This window comes from Crinia signifera, chromosome 7 (assembly GCF_055691185.1).
Source record: "Crinia signifera chromosome 7, ASM5569118v1, whole genome shotgun sequence".
NCBI lineage: Eukaryota > Metazoa > Chordata > Amphibia > Anura > Myobatrachidae > Crinia > Crinia signifera.
The window spans coordinates 29,174,304-29,194,130 of NC_139223.1; the positions used below are offsets into that span (position 1 = coordinate 29,174,304).

Genomic DNA, 19,827 nt, shown 5'->3' on the forward strand with positions numbered 1-19,827 from the left:
CCAATTTTCGTGAGCCATGTCCAATATTCATGAGCCATGTCCAATATTCATGAGCCATGTCCAATATTCATGAGCCATGACCAATATTCATGAGCCTTGTCCAATATTCATGAACCATGTCCAATATTCTTGACCAATATTTATGAGCCATGTCCAATATTCATGCGCCATGACCTATATTCATGAGCCATGTCCAATATTCATGAACCATGTCCAATATTCATGACCATGACCAATATTCATGAGCCATGTCCAATATTCATGACCATGACCAATATTCGTGAGCCATGTCCAATATTCATGAACCATGTCCAATATTCATGAGCCATATCCAATATTCATGAGCCATGTCCAATATTCATGAGCCTTGACTAATATTCATGAGCCACATCCAATATTCATGAGCCATAACCAATATTCATGAGCCATGTCCAATATTCATGACCATGACCAATATTCATGAGCCATGACCAATATTCGTGAGCCATGTCCAATATTCATGAACCATGTCCAATATTCATGAGCCATGTCCAATATTCATGAGCCATGTCCAATATTCATAAGCCATGTCCAATATTCATGAGCCTTGACTAATATTCATGAGCCACGTCCAATATTCATGAGCCATAACCAATATTCATGAGCCATGTCCAATATTCATGAGCCATGACCAATATTCATGAGCCATGACCAATATTCATGAGCCACGACCAATATTCATGAAAGCACTTGTAGCTAGTAAGCAGATAGGCTGCAGTACCGTGAGTATCAAATCACAAAATGGCTGCCTGCAGTGCATAGGTAAGAGGTGCTCTTTAAGTATAGTGGGTAAATTGACTAAAATGTGAGTTTTTAGAAGTGAGTGACGCCCATAGCAACCAATCGGATTCCTGCCATTTTTTATCTGATAAGTAAAATCTGATTGGTTGCTATGGCAACATCTCACACTTTAGTAAATTCTTTAGTAAACAAAACGAAGTAAGGAGAAGTGTACCCACAGCAAGGAGAGTCCCAGCTCCTTATAACATTGCAACATACAACTATCAAGTGCAAAGCAATGAAGAATATTGGGATGTAATATGCCATACAGACAAAATGTTAGTTGCCGTTTTTGGATTTTTGACTTAAAATGTACCTACATCCTATTGATCTCAAATATAGTCATATCCAGCATTGCTACTTTCTGAGTGTTTATACATTGATCATTTTTACTAAATACAAAGGAGATTTATTATTATGCTGAGCGTTGGGTAACCAGCGTTCCCTACGTCCTGCAGGTCTGCTGTATGAGATCCAAGGGAATGACATCCGGATGGAGATGGCGTTCTCCGAAGCTAGAAAACACCACCAGGCCGAGTTGGCCACGGAGGGTTCTGTGGCTCGGTTCAACTCTCCGGACAGTGGGAGGACTGTGATTGGAGAAGCTGGGGAGAGAGGTAACAGGAGCACCCAGCCACCTTGGTGTATGCACCTTTATATAAATCCATCTAATATAGTAAGTTCATATATATAGAATTTGCAGGCTTCCTGTGCAGGAGCAAATAGCTCCATCAGTAAGGGGTTTGCTTCTAGTTTCTAGCTTCTATTTAGTATGTACACAAGATAGATTCCCAATAAATGTTATTTAATTTTTTTGGGTGGAGTATGACAAATCAAACCCCTCCCCCTTCCTCCTTTTGTCTTTTACCCCTTGTGATTTACGCTGTGACCAAAGCTACTGTCATCCGCACTGAGATCGCTCAAAGTCAGATCATTAACAAGGAACTAGTGGGCATTCATTGCCCTGCCCCCCACTGGCTAAGACACTGGCATGGGCAGCAGAGGCACTGTCTATGCCTTAGGTGACATTGTTTTAAAGGAGGGACTTCCACATTAAGGAAAGCAAGGCAGGCGGGGGGTAGTTTGTATAATGTACTACCAAAAACCCCAAACTGGAAATGACCCTGCTCATCTGTAGTGACATCTCGTACTGCCCTAAGCAGAATCTTGGGGGTAGATTTCTTATGGCTACTAAAACTGAAAAGAGGTGGTGTTGCCCATAGCAACCAATCCAATTGTATGTGTATTATCTTCTAGAAGGAGCTAAATAAAAAAGAAGCAGAATCTGATTGGTTGCTACGGGAAACACCCCATCTTCAATAGAACTCCCATCTTAGTAAATTTAGAGAGATCATCTTATTTATTCTCTGATTGTTGGTGAGTTCAGTTTCCAAAGGAGAACTCACAGAGGGGAACATGGCCAGAGCCCCGGGGGGCCAGACTGCATCAGAAGATCTCACCGTAACCGCCCAACACTCAGAGGAGGATCAGCCAAACGTAGTGCCCAAGTCTCCTCCATCGGTGGTCACTAAGAGCAAGGCCGGTGGTGACAAAGGTGGGTGTCTTCTGTACGTCAGTACTAAGGGGTGTGCACACGGTGCGATTTTGCTTGCGATCCAATCTCGATTCCATCGGGATCGAATCGAATGGCAAGCGAAACACATTCAACATGGACTATATGGTACAGCTCCTTACTACATAGTCCTGCTTGCACAGTCTATCTATTTCTATTTTTCTATTAGATTTTGATGCCGCAGGGCCGCACAGCGGGATCAAATGTGGCTGAAAACCATTCGATGTTGGTTCGATTATGTTTATATAAGCAAAATCTAATAAAAACTAGATCAAATAGAACCGTGTGTATGGGGCGTTAGTGTAGTTCACAATTATTGTGTCATTTGTTTTTCTAATTCTACACTAATCAAGGAAGACAAGTAGTGGACACAAGGGGGGGGGGTATCATTTATAATATCGGTGTGTAACGAAATGTCATTGGCCATTCAGAATTAATACTGAGGATCTGTAAACTAATAAGAAGTTTTGCATGTATGTTTAGTATAACATCCATGGTAACATACTCTCCATGGTAACATAATCTAAATGGTAACGTACACTCCATGGTAACGTACACTCCATGGTAACGTACACTCCATGGTAACGTACTCTCCATGGTAACATACACTCCATGGTAATGTACGCTCCATGGTAACATATACTGCATGGTAACATACGCTCCATGGTAACGTACTCTCCATGGTAACGTACTCTCCATGGTAACGTACACTCCATGGTAAAGGGTTGGGATCATTTGGTCTATTGCATTATGGTAGAAAGTCATTAGGTCGAATCCATTAGGTCGACATGCTAAAAGGTCGACATGATTCTAAGTCGACATGGGAAAAGGTCGACATGATTCTAGGTCGAAAGGTCATTAGTTCGACAGGTCATTAGTTCGACAAGGTCATTAGTTCGACATTGTCTATGTCGACATTCACAAGGTCGACATGGGGTTTTTCTCTGTTTTTTTTACCTGAATGTCAACACAGTCGACATGGACACAGTTTAAAGTGCACTGCATCCCCTCGCATCGCTCGCTGCGCTCGCTATGCGTCGGGCACGGTGCCTCGCTACGCTCGGCACACTATTTTATTCTCCCACCACGCCCTAGTGGATGGTAGGGCATGAAATACCGCCTGTCGGCACATGTTGACTCAAAAAACAGTGAAAAACTCCATGTCGACCTTGTGAATGTCGACATAGACAATGTCGAACTAATGACCTTGTCGAACTAATGACCTGTCGAACTAATGACCTTTCGAACTAGAATCATGTCGACCTTTTCCCATGTCGACCTAGAGTCATGTCGACCTTTTAGCATGTCGACCTAATGGATTCGACCTAATGACTTTCTACCATAATGCAGTAGACCAAATGACCGCATCCCATGGTAACATAATCTCCATGGTAACGTACTCTCCATGGTAACATATTCTCCATGGTAACATACACTGCATAGTAACATACACTGCATGGTAACATACGCTCCATGGTAACATACACTCCATGGTAATGTGCTCTCCATGGTAACGTACGCTCCATGGTAACGTACTCTCCATGGTAACATACACTCCATGGTAACTTACTCTCCATGGTAACGTATGCTCCATGGTAACGTACCCTCCATGGTAACGTACGCTCCAGGGTAACATACGCTCCAGGGTAACGTACGCTCCATGGTAACATACACTGCATGGTAACATACGCTCCATGGTAACATACGCTCCATGGTAACGTACGCTCCATGGTAACGTGCTCTCCATGGTAACGTACTCTCCATGGTAACATACGCTCCATGGTAACTTACTCTCCATGGTAACGTAATCTCCATGGTAACGTACGCTCCATGGTAACGTACTCTCCATGGTAACGTACTCTTCATGGTAACGTACTCTCCATGGTAACGTACACTGCATGGTAACGTGCTCTCCATGGTAACGTACTCTCCATGATAACATACACTGCATGGTAACATACACTGCATGGTAACATACACTCAACGTAACGTACGCTCGATGGTAACATACACTCCATGGTAACGTACGCTCCATGGTAACATACGCTCCATGGTAACGTACGCTCCATGGTAACGTGCTCTCCATGGTAACGTACTCTCCATGGTAACATACACTGCATGGTAACATACGCTCCATGGTAACATACGCTCCATGGTAACGTACGCTCCATGGTAACGTGCTCTCCATGGTAACGTACTCTCCATGGTAACGTACGCTCCATGGTAACGTACTCTCCATGGTAACGTAATCTCCATGGTAACGTACTCTCCATGGTAACGTACTCTTCATGGTAACGTACTCTCCATGGTAACGTACACTGCATGGTAACGTGCTCTCCATGGTAACGTACTCTCCATGGTAACGTACTCTCCATGATAACATACACTGCATGGTAACATACACTGCATGGTAACATACACTCAACGTAACGTACGCTCGATGGTAACATACACTCCATGGTAACATACACTCCATGGTAACATACTCTCCATGGTAACGTACACTCCATGGTAACGTACACTGCATGGTAACCCCTCGTGTATACACCTGCAGGTAACGACACCACTGAAGATCCTCCACCCAGTGTCAGTAGCATCTACATGGAAGCTGCAAAATTCCTGGCACAGGTCAATGCCACCCAGGTCAGTGTTTCTAATGGAGGTTAAAAAAAACTGCATGAAACCCCGGTCTCAGCCGCACATTACTGACGTGTCCATCCATTAGTTTGTCCAGAAAGCGCTGTCACATGAGCTCCTGTGCCCAGAGGGGGGACCCAGCTGCAGCTACCACCTGATGTGCGCCCAGATGCACCTGCTGAGGAAAGAGTACGATGCGGCCAATGAGAACCTGCTGCGGGCATCCGAGATAGATCACCAGGTATGCCCGGATTGTCATTATTATGCATTTCTCATGGAATTCTTCTTGAATTATTGTTGGGTTTTTAGCTGTGTCCTGTAATTTGCTGCCATGTGTGAAGAGGTCCGTGTATGTCAGGAGGGAAATGAATGTGATGTGTCAGCAGCTAATAGCGTCTCTGCCACCCTGATACAGAACCCCGACGTTTGGGCCCTCACCGGGCACCTGCGCTACCTGAGCGGACGGAAGGGCGAGGGCCGGGAATGTTATGAGCACACTGTCAGCTTGGTGGCTGATGCCTCGGAGATGCATTCTGTCTACCTCCGCCTGGGGTCCATCTACCTCCAAGAAGGAGAGGTAAGTACAGATATGTAATGAGGTGTTCAGAGGCCAAATGCTCTACCTGTACCTGTTGTTCATTTGTCTACAGCTCCCAGCAGTTCTCTGGAGATCGTTAACTACTGATTACAATCAATAAAGTTTATTGAAAGTTGCTGTGTTTATAGTTCCCACAGTTGCATGTATTAATGTACAGTCTCTGTTTCCTTCACATTACAGTATGAAAAGGCCAAGACGACGTACCTGCTGGCCTGTAAGCGCACTCCCACCTGCCTGACCTGGCTGGGCGCCGGCATCGCCTGTTACAGGGTAATGTTCTGTGTAATATACAATCCACGCTCTCTGGGGGTAATTCAGACCCGATTGCTGCTGAGCGATGTGCAGCGGCCAGAGAGCAGGTAGAAGCCCTCCACTATAGTGAAATGCGCAGTATGTCGATAATTGGTCGCTGCGCAAATTCGCACAGCAGGGATATCTGAATCAGGCCCTCAGTCGCTCTCACTCTGCACACAACAAGCCCCTGATGAGTGCACACAGCGGAGTAAGCTATTATATAAGCGGAACCGATTGTTATTACATAGCTACATAACTAATACACTACAGAAACATTACTGAGATTATTATGGTGGATATTCCCGAATCCCTTATTCAACGGATTCCAGATTTTACTAAGTCAGGGTCAGAATCTCTTTAGGGGCCCCACACACAAGACGACACTGCTGAGCGATCTGACCAATGTAGATCCCTCAGATCGCTCCGAACACAGCGCTGCACAGCGATCTGTCAGGGCCAGTGTTCTCCAATGAGAACACTGGTCCTGACTGGCGATTAACTAGAGTTATCCAGCGTGCTGGATATTAATCACCAGGGGGATAGCGACGGGTGGGGCCCCAGTGGCAAAAGCAGGATTTTCAGAAGGGGGTTTCCAGAGGGGCGGAGCAAAGCACGGAGATGGACACTTAGGTGACCCAGTATATGCTGGGTCAGTTAAAGTATTATAGATAGACCAAATGTATATAAATAATAATAATATGAAATATACATACATACATACATACAGGGGCGTCAACAGCAGTGTAGACCCCTGGGCATAGCAATGTATTGGGGCCCCTACCGATCCTCCAGCAGTAGGGGTGGGGGAAGTTTTGATGTCCTGTGGGTGGTATTATATCAACCGCACAGCATGTAGGGCCTGGGTCAGTAATCTCCACTAATTACCCCTTTACTGCACAGATGGTGGGAGAAGGGGGCATTGGGCTGAATGAAGGGGTCCTGATACATAACTTCCAGGGTGGTGGAGGATGTTTAATACACAGAGGAGGGGTGTATAGTGGAGTGGGCTTATTATTCATAATTGTCTGGTGGGAGGACAGCTTGCTTGACTGCAGATATCTCCAGTTCCCGGAAATAGATTTATTAGCTTAATGGAATTAACAACTAGAGAATCCCACCTACCAAATGGTATTGGGGACTGGGAGATCAGAGTTCAGGAGGCAGAGCAATCTGCCAACGAGAATATAAAACTACATACCAGGTGTGTGGAGCTGGAGCAGTAACCAGCTGCTGGCAGGCTGATATCTCTGGTTCTGGGAACAGTAGAGACAAGCTTCTAGTGTCCTTTAAAGAGGGAGAGTCTCAGCTTTTGGAATATAGCCTCAGAAAAACTCTAAGTCAGACAGAACCCAAAATATCTGACTGGGAATAACAATTAACAGGCTTGGATGGGGACCACTGCTTTGAAGTAAGATATCTCCAGTTCCCAAGGGCCGATTTTTACAATTCTTATACCCTTGGAAAGAGGGGATCCTCAGCTTTCAGTTGAGGGCCCTTAGACTCCTGGGGGGGTTTCTGGGTACTCAGAAACCCCCCTGCGTGCGCTACTGGGCCCCACATCACTATCGCTATGGCCCCTACACAGGGAGCAATGTTGGGGAATTTTCTTTCTAGTTAAATGAAGTAATATCGCTCTGAAAATGGCCTGAAATCGCCCCATGTTTAGACCCCATTAGGGCAGAGGTACTCAAACACGGTCCCCAATGCAGCTTAGCGGTCCCGGGTTGAGAGTCCAAGGTTCCTGGGACCTGCAATGGGGATGCATTATTAGAGAAACAGTCAATAGCTCAACCCCAAAAGGTCAACCATGAAAAAGGTTGATAACATTATTTTGTGTCCATGTCGATTACTGTCGACATGAACCCCCAATTAGTGTAACGCATATCCGTCTACGCCGACATGGATTGTGTACTAAGAACAAGCTGGTTAAAAAAAAGTCATGAAAAACTTATGTCGACCTTGTCACAAGTCTACCTTTTTTCATGTTGATATTTTGACCATGCCGACCTATTACATGTCAACCTTTTAAGCTAGACCTATTGACTGTCTGACTAGACACTGTAGATCTATGAACCGGTCCCACTTGCAGCCTGGGTAAATGACCCAGGTAAGGTCGGAGACTTGGGTCCAGTGTGATGGAAGGCGACCTGGGAATTATCCTGGTCATCGCCCATGTATAGAAGGGGTGGCCCCGGCATCATCCCGTGCTCTGTATCCAGGGTCCGAGCATAAGTGGTATTATTTAGCAGAATGAGGTTGAAAATACCACTTAATACTTTACATGATGTAGTAGTGTAAGTAATGTTACTGTATAGTAATGAAGACACACAGGACCAGATATATCAAGCTTATACAAGTGAAGAGTGATAAACAGCCAGCCAATCAGCTCCAAACTGCTATGTTACAGGCTGGTTTTGATAAATGACAGGTGGGAGCTGATTGGCTGTTTGTTTATCACTCTCCTTGGTACATCTGGCCCATAGTGGCTATTGTAAGTGGAGTGAAGCAGCCATCTCCCCGTCACACCCTTACCTGTGTGTGTGCGTGCGTGCGTGTGTGCTTGCGGAGCATTCACCATTGACTCATCTTTTTTCTCGAGCAGCTGGAGGAGATGCAGGATGCGGAAGTCGCCCTCTCAGAGGCCAATGCCCTGAATAACAGGAACCCTGAGGTGTGGGGTTACCTGGCTCTCGTCTGCTTAAAAGTGAGTGGCATAAACTACGGGGATGCTTTCCACATCAGTATAGAAGAGATGAAATGGCTGTTTAATGCTGTAGCTAATTCCTGCTCTCCCTGCCTCATTGCTAACACATGCAACCAGATCTGGGGCTAGGTCTACTATACTTAGTGGCTGGGTCCAATGGATGTGAAAGGGCAATAATAAATAATGCTTAGTCACGCTTTGTCAGTTAATTACTGTTGTCCTTTGAGATCCATTGGATCATCAGAAGAATATAGAACGCTTGACCCCAAAATCTGGGGTCCAGCACCCATCATAGCTGGCAGCTGGTCCAACGACTTCTCCACTCCTGCTACTGTCAGCTGGTACATGGCAGACACTAGGGGAGGAATGGTTTGGCACCGGGTCAAGCTAACAATATATGCTACGCAAATCTGAATACTACAATGTATTTGGAATTATTTACTAATTAAACAAAAAACAAATTGCTGCAATGTAATATCTCAAAATATCAATGCCGGCGTCCAGTGTTTGTTACTGGAGGTGTTCACGCCTCCCGTGATTAGGCCATGCCCCCAAAATTTTACCAGGGCCCGGGATACCTCTCGGCAGCCCTACTTATATCACTACTTGGAAGTTACAGATTCCAGGTTGCAATTGTATATATTGCCCCTGGCAATGATCATGTAAAACCTTGGCAATGGGCATGTAACCTCCTGGCAACAAGCATGTAACTCCCTCAGGGGTAAATGTATGAAGCTTGGAGAAGTGGTATCTATCCCCATAAGGAACGTTATGTGCAAGGTGATAATGCTCCAGCCAATCAGCTCCAATATGTAAATAGACAGGTGGTCTAATCATGGGAGTCGAGAACACCTCCCACTATTAGGGCCAGCCCCCCCCCCCAGGCATACCTGGATATACGCTACTCAGGTGGACATCTATCATCTATTCTTCTGTGCAACAGGACCTCTAGTATCAGTTTCCTCCAAGGCGGCGGGCATTTTTGGAGGGACATTTTCAGCAGATTCCATATGGGCAGCCAGACCTATTGGAGTCTGCAGAGACCATTTACCCCCACAGCCCAACTCCCCCAAGCCACCACTTGGGCTGCAGTGCCATTGTTACTCCCATTGTAGGACGGTAGGGTCTGTGAGTTGCAGATCTTACTGACATAACTGACGTGTGATGTTTCTTGCAGACTGGAAGACAGCTGGAGGCAGAACAGTCCTACAAGTATACAAGGAAGGTCAGTGATGCCTGGTGTAGCTTGGAGACTACTACTCCCATTTATGGTGCAGTTTGAGAAAAGGTTGCGATAACATCTTTAATATGCATTTAATAATGCAGGTTATGCCCTGTATCACTATTAACAGATTATTAGGTAAGAGATTCCAGTCAATGATAGAAGGATGCATCTTGTGCCTGCTGGGCAACTGTAAACCCCCCAGGTAGACTGACTCCGACTCTGGAATCTTAAGTCATTTCGTTTGAATAAAGTTTGACACTATATATATAAGCAAGCATCTCAAATGCCACAAAATCAGGTGTCCCAGCTCATACCCTAACTGCAATAAATGACAATGTCCCTGGGTCCACAATGTCTGGGTGAAAGTCACTTGGTTGACCACTAATGGTCAACAGTGACTAGGTCGACACCTATAAATGGTTGACATACCCTAGGTCCACACAAGTAAAAGAACGACATTGACATGGTCAAACTTAGACGCGGCTTATTCATGTTTTTTTTGTTTAGACCGGGTTCTTCTGTATATCACCTGTACTGTAAAAGTACAAGACCCAGGATCCCAAACCAGCTGCCAGTCAAAAGAAGTGGGCACTTTTTGAATCTGGCGCTAATTGGGCACCAATTGTCAAATGACAGCTAATGAGAAGCTGCCGCTTGGCATTTTCTCATTGGCTGGTGGTCCGTTTTGTCTGACAGTCGGTGCCTACTTTAAACTGTAATATACGGAGAACAGGGGGGTATATGTGCGCATACCCTCACCGCTAATCTACATGAAATAATGTACACTTCCAAAATGTGAGGAATAAAGTAAAATATATGGAATATAAGATATATATAAAATTATGGATTCTGGCACAATAATAAGTGTAAAAATGAATTTATTTATATATAAAGGATTTATGAAAGATGAAGATAAAAATGATCTAATGTGAGGCTAATACCGGTATACAAGGACAAGGCATACAAACATATAACGTATAAAAAAATATATATATATATTTGAAAAAGGCTCACTTGTACAGTCTTATAGGCCAAATGCACTCTGGCTGTGGTAATGTACAAACAGGTGGGATATATATCTTTTGCTGAGAGATCTAATGTGTTAAGTATCCCTAAAGCACCAGAGAGAACAAAGGGCTGGGGAACCGTTGTGAACAGGAAAAAGGTACCGTATTGGAGTAGTTCATTGTTCCCAGTATCGATCACGTCTGCCGGCAGACTTATCCTCCTGCTCTGCTGTTATGCAGTGTATCCAGCCAGGTCGATTCCTTTTCTGCGTATCAACGCGTTTCACCTACAAGTAGGCTTCCTCAGGAAGATGCACAGTTGGTGGGACTAGCAATGTAACATATGTATAATGTGTAATTGAAATACGCACAGATAGTGGGCTCTCAGACAGTGGGGCTCACCAGAGTGTTCCCCTGTACTCCCAGGGACAGTCTGAGCCTTTAGGGACCTCATGGGCCCCAGTAGGGATGGCCATCGACCATCGATGATTCGAAATCATCGATGGTTCATGGCCGATGTCCAATACTTTTGCCATCGATGGGGGAGTACCAGATGGTTTCCCTCCATCGATGGAATAGCAAAACAATGTTTTGCTTTATTTTTTTTTCAAAGTGCTGGGACACTGAGCATAGCTCCGCCCCCCGACACCCGCGAAGCCCCGCCCCCGTGTTTTGATTGGCCCACAGGCCAATCAATCAAACACAATGGATGACCATCGATATGTAAAAATATCGATGGTCATCCATTTCATAGTTAAGCACTATCGATGGCCAGTTGCCGAATTGCCATCGATGGCAACCATCGATGGCAATGGCAACGATGGCCATCCCTAGGCCCCAGTAATATTTGTATGACTCGGACTCCTGAGATCATACGTCAGTAGAGCAGGGATGGAGACGATAGAGTGATATATCAGTGATGTATTCTCTCCTCTCTTGCAGTTAAATCTACAGAATGAGACTTTGATGACAGAAATACATCAGCTGCAGGAGGAGGTTGGCTTTGGAGATCCGTCCTTCTAGGACATCCACCAGCACAGGAGACATCAAGGGGCCTTCTACGTATCGGGAGCTTATTGTATGAATGGTGGCCCACCACTGGCCAGTCCTTTACCAAGCAGAACAGCAGATTACTGTGGAAGAGCAATAATACCAAGCTGTGATATTGGGGCTTTTCTGCTGATGCCAACAGACAAGTCATATTGCCCTCATATGCATCCGTGTACTACAATAACATATATGATCTGCAGTAAGAGGATGGGTGCTTTCGCTACTGACACGAAAGCTTAGATAAACAAAGGGCCAGATTCGCTAAGCTTCAAAAGTAATGAAATCGAGAGTGATAAACAGCCAACCAATCAGCTCCTGTCTGACGTTTTTCAAACACAGTCTGTGACATGGCAGGGAGGAGCTGATTGGTTGGCTGTTTATCACTCTCCAGTTTATCACTTTTGAAGTGTAGAGAATCTAGCCCAAAAAGAAAAAAGAAACTCGGGTGGGGTACACGCTAGTACCCCAATCTACTGTTGATATGTAAATTATTTTCCAATGTAGGTAAATTTAAGTGAAACACTTAATTAGTACATGGAATTATATTTCTAGCCTGCGAATATTAATAACATTGTATTTATTGTGCCAGCAGGAAGGATAATTGACTATTCCTTATGAAAATTGACCATCATACTTATGAAAGCTTACTGTGTTCTTTATATCATTTGTAGAAGTATAAAACATTCCATGTAAGTCTGGCCTACGAAAAGTATTATGACCAACAAATAAATGTAGATTTGTGAGAATGTGCATTGTTTTCTTTCTTTTATGTGACACTTCGGCAGATACTGTACATGGTCCAAAAATCCTTTTAAAGCAGCGGTCCCACATAGAATCATTTTTACGTAAATTCCAAGTCATTATCTCTGTTCAAGACCTCTCTGGAGGGAAAGCAAGGGGGCAAGTTAAACCAATCTGTGCAGGCTCCCGGTTCTCAGCATGACATGCCATGAATTGGGAGGGACTGGGAAGAAGTCACAGTGCAGATAGAGCTCATAGGAGTGTTCCAAAGCAGCTTTGCTCACTACATCATATGCCATATGACTGTGGTTGCTATGGTAGGTACATAACACCAGAAATTTTGGAGCCTTGACAAAACCAGTGTACAAGAATACATTTTTTTTTTTTTTTATTTAATTTTTTTTTTAATACAAATAAACTATCGCGTACATTTATACAAACTAAAAAAAAAAAAGATTTTTCAAAATTAAACCTAAACTAGAGGGGTTTATTTACTAAGATGGGAGTTCTGTTGAAGAAGGAATGTTGGGTAAGTAAAACAAGACATTTTTTCCCTCAGCACACTGAGCAATGCTAGTAACCAATCTAGAACACTACATGATAATAGAATTCAGATATATTGGTTACATATACCTGCGCAGGTGTATGCTATGCCCCCCAAGCCGCGTCAAGGCTTCTCTGTATATTGGGGGTCCCTAGCGCTATATCTAGGTGCAGGGTGCGGCACCCCAAAAACTATCATAAGCTAGGAGGTCCAGTGCGGCATGCCAGTCTATCTAGACACTGTTGACACAAGCATAAGACCGACAGTGTCTAGGACCACATGGGCTTTTCACAATTACCATCTACAAAGTTGCCGGCATGTTCTGTGAGCGCAATGATACAAACCGTCACACAATCCATTTTAATTCCAGGTTGTGAAGCAACAAAAATATAAAAAAAAATTCCAGGGGAGTGAATACTTTTGCAAGGCACTGTAGCAACTGAATTGGTGTATTTGGCATTAGAAAGATACAGTCATGTGACCCACTGTACAATTACCTACAGTCAGTTATTACTAATACTATATTATATGAGAAAACAGGCGCTGCCCATAAGCACACGGGCGCGGCCCATAAGCACACGGGCACGGCCCATAAGCACACGGGCGCGGCCCATAAGCACACGGGCGCAGCCCATAAGCACACGGGCGCTGCCCATAAACACACGGGCGCTGTCCATAAGCACACGGGCGCAGCCCATAAGCACACGGGCGCTGCCCATAAGCACACGGGCGCTGTCCATAAGCACACGGGGGCTGCCCATAAGCACACGGGCGCTGTCCATAAGCACACGGGCGCTGTCCATAAGCACACGGGGGCTGCCCATAAGCACACGGGCGCTGTCCATAAGCACACGGGCGCTGTCCATAAGCACACGGGGGCTGCCCATAAGCACACGGGCGCTGCCCATAAGCACACGGGCGCGACCCATAAGCACACGGGCGCGGCCCATAAGCACACGGGCACGGTCCATAAGCACACGGGCGCGACCCATAAGCACACGGGCGCGACCCATAAGCACACGGGCACGGTCCATAAGCACACGGGCGCTGCCCATAAGCACACAGGCGCGGTCCATAAGCACACAGGCGCGGTCCATAAGCACACGGGCTCTGCCCATAAGCACACGGGCGCGGCCCATAAGCACACGGGCGCGACCCATAAGCACACGGGCGCGACCCATAAGCACACGGGCACGGTCCATAAGCACACGGGCGCTGCCCATAAGCACACAGGCGCGGTCCATAAGCACACAGGCGCGGTCCATAAGCACACGGGCGCTGCCCATAAGCACACGGGCGCGGTCCATAAGCACACGGGCGCTGCCCATAAGCACACGGGCGCGGTCCATAAGCACACAGGCGCGGTCCATAAGCACACGGGCGCTGTCCATAAGCACACGGGCGCGGCCCATAAGCACACAGGCGCGGTCCATAAGCACACAGGCGCTGTCCATAAGCACACATGTGTCCGCCAAACACCCAATACTCAGTCAGTGCACCTTCAGTTTCTGTTACTACATTGCCAGTGGAAATAGCCATTGAGTCGCTATTATCTCAGCGTTTCATCCACAGACATGAATGATCTGCTGCTATCTCATAATAAAAGGGGAAACAATTCTAAATAAATAGGAGGAGAAGGCTGGGTCCATTACTGACACATACCTCCCAAAATGACCCATTCCAGGAGGGACAAAATGCTCTGTATCTGGACTTCCTAGCCAGCGACAGTTGCAGCCACAGCACAGCCCAAAGTGCCAAGAGGGGTGGCACACCAACTGTCAGTGAGTCCCTGGCTGTAGTGTCTGTCAGTGTTTGGAGTGACAGTTGATCTTGCTCCCCTATAGAATTTTGGACCGTGCTGCAGCTGCACATCTGCAGCTGGAAAGGAAGTCCAGGAACAGAGCATTTTGTCCCTCCTGAAATGGGTCATGTTGGAAGGTATGCTGACGGGAAATAGTTTTTTTTATTTGGTGAATTTCAACTAATTATAATCTCAGATTATTCAAATGTCCAATCTAATTTTCTATCATTTAAAAGGATTATCTTCCTTATAGGGCTCTAAATAGGGTGATAATACATTCTATATTGCACCAATTTTAATCTGTTTGAATTTACCTAGATATCATCAGTGGCATAAATAACACATAACAATCAGCCTGTGATGTCACAATCAGCCTGTGATGTCACAATGCCCAGTGTAAGCAGAGAACACCTCTGGCTACAATCTGCTGGACTCATTTGCTGCCTTGGACTGAACCAGGAAGCATCATATACAACGTGCTGGAAACAGACCCTTATTATTGGATTATATTCAGCAATCAGAGCCACCACAGACCACAATCAGTGCTATAAAGAACAGGACACTGAATAAGAATGTGGAATTGCTTGACATTCCCATGCTGCCACAAGGCAAACACCCCTGGTGAAGACACATCAAGTGGGGCCAAGCCCACGGCTATCGAGAACAGTGAGATAGGAAGATCTGCCAAGAGACAGTCGCTCTTCGGCCGAATGAGGCGATTTATGACTAACAGAAGGCCGCGCATAAATGGCCAGGTTGATGTTACCCATCTTGTCAATGAGAGCCTAAAGAATTCCATCTCCTGTGTTGACTTATCAATCTACACACAGGACTCACAAGATACTATTGCCAAGAAGCCTGTCTGTGAGCCTGCAGAAGAAAAGCAAGAGTTATCACCACCAGAATGCAAGAAGCCTGACTGTGAGCCTGCTGAAGAAAAGCAAGAGTTATCACCACCAGAATGCAAGAAGCCTGACTGTGAGCCTGCTGAAGAAAAGCAAGAGTTATCACCACCAGAATGCAAGAAGGTGCAGGCATCTACCGGCGAGCTGCTGGCCTGTCTTTCGGTGTTCCTCTGTCGCAGGTGCAAGCAGCGGGTGTCACCAATACGCATTGCTGAATGGATGGTGTCTGTAGACAAATCTCTCACTGGAACCTGGCAGCCCTTTGGCTTCCTCACACCGGCCAATTTAATGTTTCTGTACATGCTCTGCCGTGAAGTGATTGCATCAGAGCTGGACACCAAGCGGGAACTAATGGAAACACTGTCAACCTGTCTGTACATATCATATTCATACATGGGCAGTGAACTAAACTGCCCAATGAGCAATTTCGTAATTGACAGCTCGAGGGAAGCCTTCTGGAACCGTGTCCTCTCTATTCTCAACCTAATGAGTGCAAAAATGCTCCGCTTCCATATGGATCCAAAATATTTCATCCAGATCTTGGAGGATCTTAAAGCTGAAGGTGGAGAGCTGCTTATACAATCAGTTTAAGACAGTACAGCTCTGGCTTGGGAACCAAAAAGAGACCCACATACAGGCTTGGGAACCGAAGACAAAGAGACCCACGTACAGGCTTGGGAACCGAAGACAAAGAGACCCACATACAGGCTTGGGAACCGAAGACAAAGAGACCCACATACAGGCTTGGGAACCGAAGACAAAGAGACCCACATACAGGCTTGGGAACCGAAGACAAAGAGACCCACATACAGGCTTGGGAACCGAAGACAAAGAGACCCACATACAGGCTTGGGAACCGAAGACAAAGAGACCCACATACAGGCTTGGGAACCGAAGACAAAGAGACCCACATACAGGCTTGGGAACCGAAGACAAAGAGACCCACATACAGGCTTGGGAACCGAAGACAAAGAGACCCACATCCAGGCTTGGGAACCGAAGACAAAGAGACCCACATCCAGGCTTGGGAACCGAAGACAAAGAGACCCACATCCAGGCTTGGGAACCAAAGACAAAGAGACCCACATCCAGGCTTGGGAACCAAAGACAAAGAGACCCACATACAGGCTTGGGAACCAAAGACAAAGAGACCCACATACAGGCTTGGGAACCAAAGACAAAGAGACCCACATACAGGCTTGGGAACCGAAGACAAAGAGACCCACATACAGGCTTGGGAACCAAAGACAAAGAGACCCACATACAGGCTTGGGAACCGAAGACAAAGAGACCCACATACAGGCTTGGGAACCTGAGACAAAGACACCCACACCCCTCCCCTTCCCCTTCCCCTTTCCCCCTCCCCACCCGTGGCTGTTATTGCATGGCTATCGGGCGTGGCCCCTTGGCGATGGGGTTACCAGTTCTGTAAGAATTGGTAGTGGCACAGCCACCATGGACCAACGCAATATTTTTTTAAGAAGTCTAATGCTGGGTACACACTAGACAATATTCCAGCGATAGTGTCGCTCATGATTCCCATGAACTCACTGACAAACGATATCTTGGAGAAACAAAAAATAAAATCTTCTAAGGTAACTTCAGTGGCCACATCCAGGAGTATACTGTTACTGACCATAGAGCAGGCATGTCCAAACTATGGCCCTCCAGCTGTTGTGAAACTACAAGTCCCTCCATAGCTTTGCTATTAGGGACCGCTACAACTATGGCAAGGCATGCTGGGATGTGTAGTTTCACAACAGTTGGAGGCCACAGTTTGGCCATGCCTGCCATAGAGCCAGGATTGAGCTGCATGGAAAGAGGACATTGGGGTCACTAACAACCTGCGGAAGCGCGCACCATTAACAATATAATGCGTACATACTAGACAATAGGCAGCATACACACCAAGTAATACACGCGGGTCGTTAACAACAACACCACAAACTGATGACCGCATTCTTTACGAACTGGCTTCTATCTACATGTAATTGATGGGAGTACCAGTATATGATACACAAACAATAGTGTTCAATCTCGGCTGTGTTAGCAGGGTGAGGCGGTGTTGGCAGGGTAAGTCCGTGTTGGCAGGGTGAGGCCGTGTTGACAGGGTGAGGCCGTGTTGGCAGGGTGAGGCCGAGTTGGCAGGGTGAGGCGGTGTTGGCAGGGTGAGGCGGTGTTGGCAGGGTGAGGCCGTGTTGGCAGGGTGAGGCCGTGTTGACAGGGTGAGGCCGTGTTGGCAGGGTGAAGCCGAGTTGGCAGGGTGAGGCGGTGTTGGCAGGGTGAGGTGGTGTTGGCAGGGTGAGGCCGTGTTAACAGGCTGAGGCCGTGTTGGCAGGGTGAGGCGGTGTTGGCAGGGTGAGGCGGTGTTGGCAGGGTGAGGCCGTGTTGGCAGGGTGAGGCCGTGTTGGCAGGGTGAGGCGGTGTTGGCAGGGTGAGGCGGTGTTGGTAGGGTGAGGCTGTGTTAACAGGATGAGGCCGTGTTGGCAGGGTGAGGTGGTGTTGGCAGGGTGAGGCGGTGTTGGTAGCGTGAGGCTGTGTTAGCAGGGTGAGGCTGTGTTGGCAGGGTGAGGCTGTGTTGGCAGGGTGAGGCGGTGTTGGTAGGGTGAGGCGGTGTTGGCAGGGTGAGGCGGTGTTGGCAGGGTGAGGTGGCGTTGGCAGGGTGAGGCGGTGTTGGTAGGGTGAGGCGGTGTTGGCAGGGTGAGGCTGTGTTGGCAGGGTGAGGCTGTGTTGGGGCTGTGTTAGCAGGGTGAGGCTGTGTTGGCAGGGTGAGGCTGTGTTGGCGAGGAATGCCCCAATAGAGAAGTTAGCAGGAGGGCTTGCCCACATTATTGATGTCATTGGGCCCAGCCCGGGGCCCCCTATCCCCCAGCGCCGTGCCCTCCTGTAATCCTGCAGGGATCACTACAGACAGTGTCTAGATAGACTGGCATGCCGCACTGGACCTCCTAGCTTATGATAGTTTTTGGGGTGCCACACCCTGCACCTAGATATAGCGCTAGGGACCCCCAATATACAGAGAAGCCTTGACGCGGCTTGGGGGCATGTCATACACCTGCGCAGGTATATGTAACCAATATCTCTGAATTCTATTATCATGTAGTGTTCAAGATTGGTTGCTAAAACTATTCAGTGTGCCGGGGGAACCAATGTCTTGTTACTAACTAAGTATTAACCCCTCCCTTGCATGCACCTGAAAAGTTTTACTGAACTAATTTGAGCATCTACCACTATCTGTAAGTATGTTGTGAGAGGCAGAGAGGAGCTTGCATTAGGCGGAGATGCAGGTCCTGATATGCAACATGGAGTAGTCTGGGGTTGCTCCAAGGTAGGTAGCTCTTAGTTCAGATATACCAAGTAAGGAGCCATTATCATGTGGCTCCTTGCTGACTAATTGTAGACCCAATTTAGGGTAACAGTGGTGTGGGGTGCGGTGCCCCTGGACTGGTTGGGCTGGGTGGCTTTAGTGCGGCATGCCCTTACATTCTATTAACACTTTTCCCTCACTAACACTATCTCTATCCTATTTTAATTACATTCATTTATCTCTCTCTTTTTATATAGCTTCGGCTTCCTATCACTAATTATTAACACTTAGTATATCACTGGCATGCCGCACTGGGCTTCCCAGCTTATGATGGTTTTTTGGGGTGCCGCACCCTGCACCTAGATATAGCGCTAGGGACCCCCAATATACAGAGAAGCCTTGACGCGGCTTGGGGGCATAGCATACACCTGCGCAGGTATATGTAACCAATATCTCTGAATTCTATTATCATGTAGTGTTCTAGATTGGTTACTAGCATTGCTCAGTGTGCTGAGGGAAAAAATGTCTTGTTTTACTTACCCAGTATTTAACCCCTCCCTCATGCACCTGGGAAATGCTACTGAACTAATTGAGCATCTACCACTATCTGTATGGAAGAAGG

General features: G+C 46.6%; 1 protein-coding gene and 1 pseudogene across 1 annotated transcript in view; both read left to right on the plus strand.

Annotated features, from left to right (window-relative positions):
• The window catches only part of CFAP70 (cilia and flagella associated protein 70), a 47,004-nt gene extending 34,815 nt beyond the window's left edge, over positions 1-12,189 (plus strand). Inside the window, exons 20-28 of the mRNA XM_083152736.1 lie at positions 1,278-1,436; positions 2,207-2,374; positions 4,947-5,035; positions 5,118-5,270; positions 5,445-5,606; positions 5,808-5,897; positions 8,524-8,625; positions 9,803-9,850; positions 11,800-12,189. Of these exons, the coding sequence (XP_083008862.1) occupies positions 1,278-1,436; positions 2,207-2,374; positions 4,947-5,035; positions 5,118-5,270; positions 5,445-5,606; positions 5,808-5,897; positions 8,524-8,625; positions 9,803-9,850; positions 11,800-11,880 (1,052 nt within the window). The 3' untranslated portion in view covers positions 11,881-12,189. The remainder of the gene's footprint in view (positions 1-1,277; positions 1,437-2,206; positions 2,375-4,946; positions 5,036-5,117; positions 5,271-5,444; positions 5,607-5,807; positions 5,898-8,523; positions 8,626-9,802; positions 9,851-11,799) is intronic.
• A 3,376-nt stretch (positions 12,190-15,565) lies between these two features.
• LOC146021115 (cyclin-dependent kinase 5 activator 1-like) lies at positions 15,566-16,489 on the plus strand (annotated as a pseudogene).
• Positions 16,490-19,827: the final 3,338 nt, after the last annotated feature.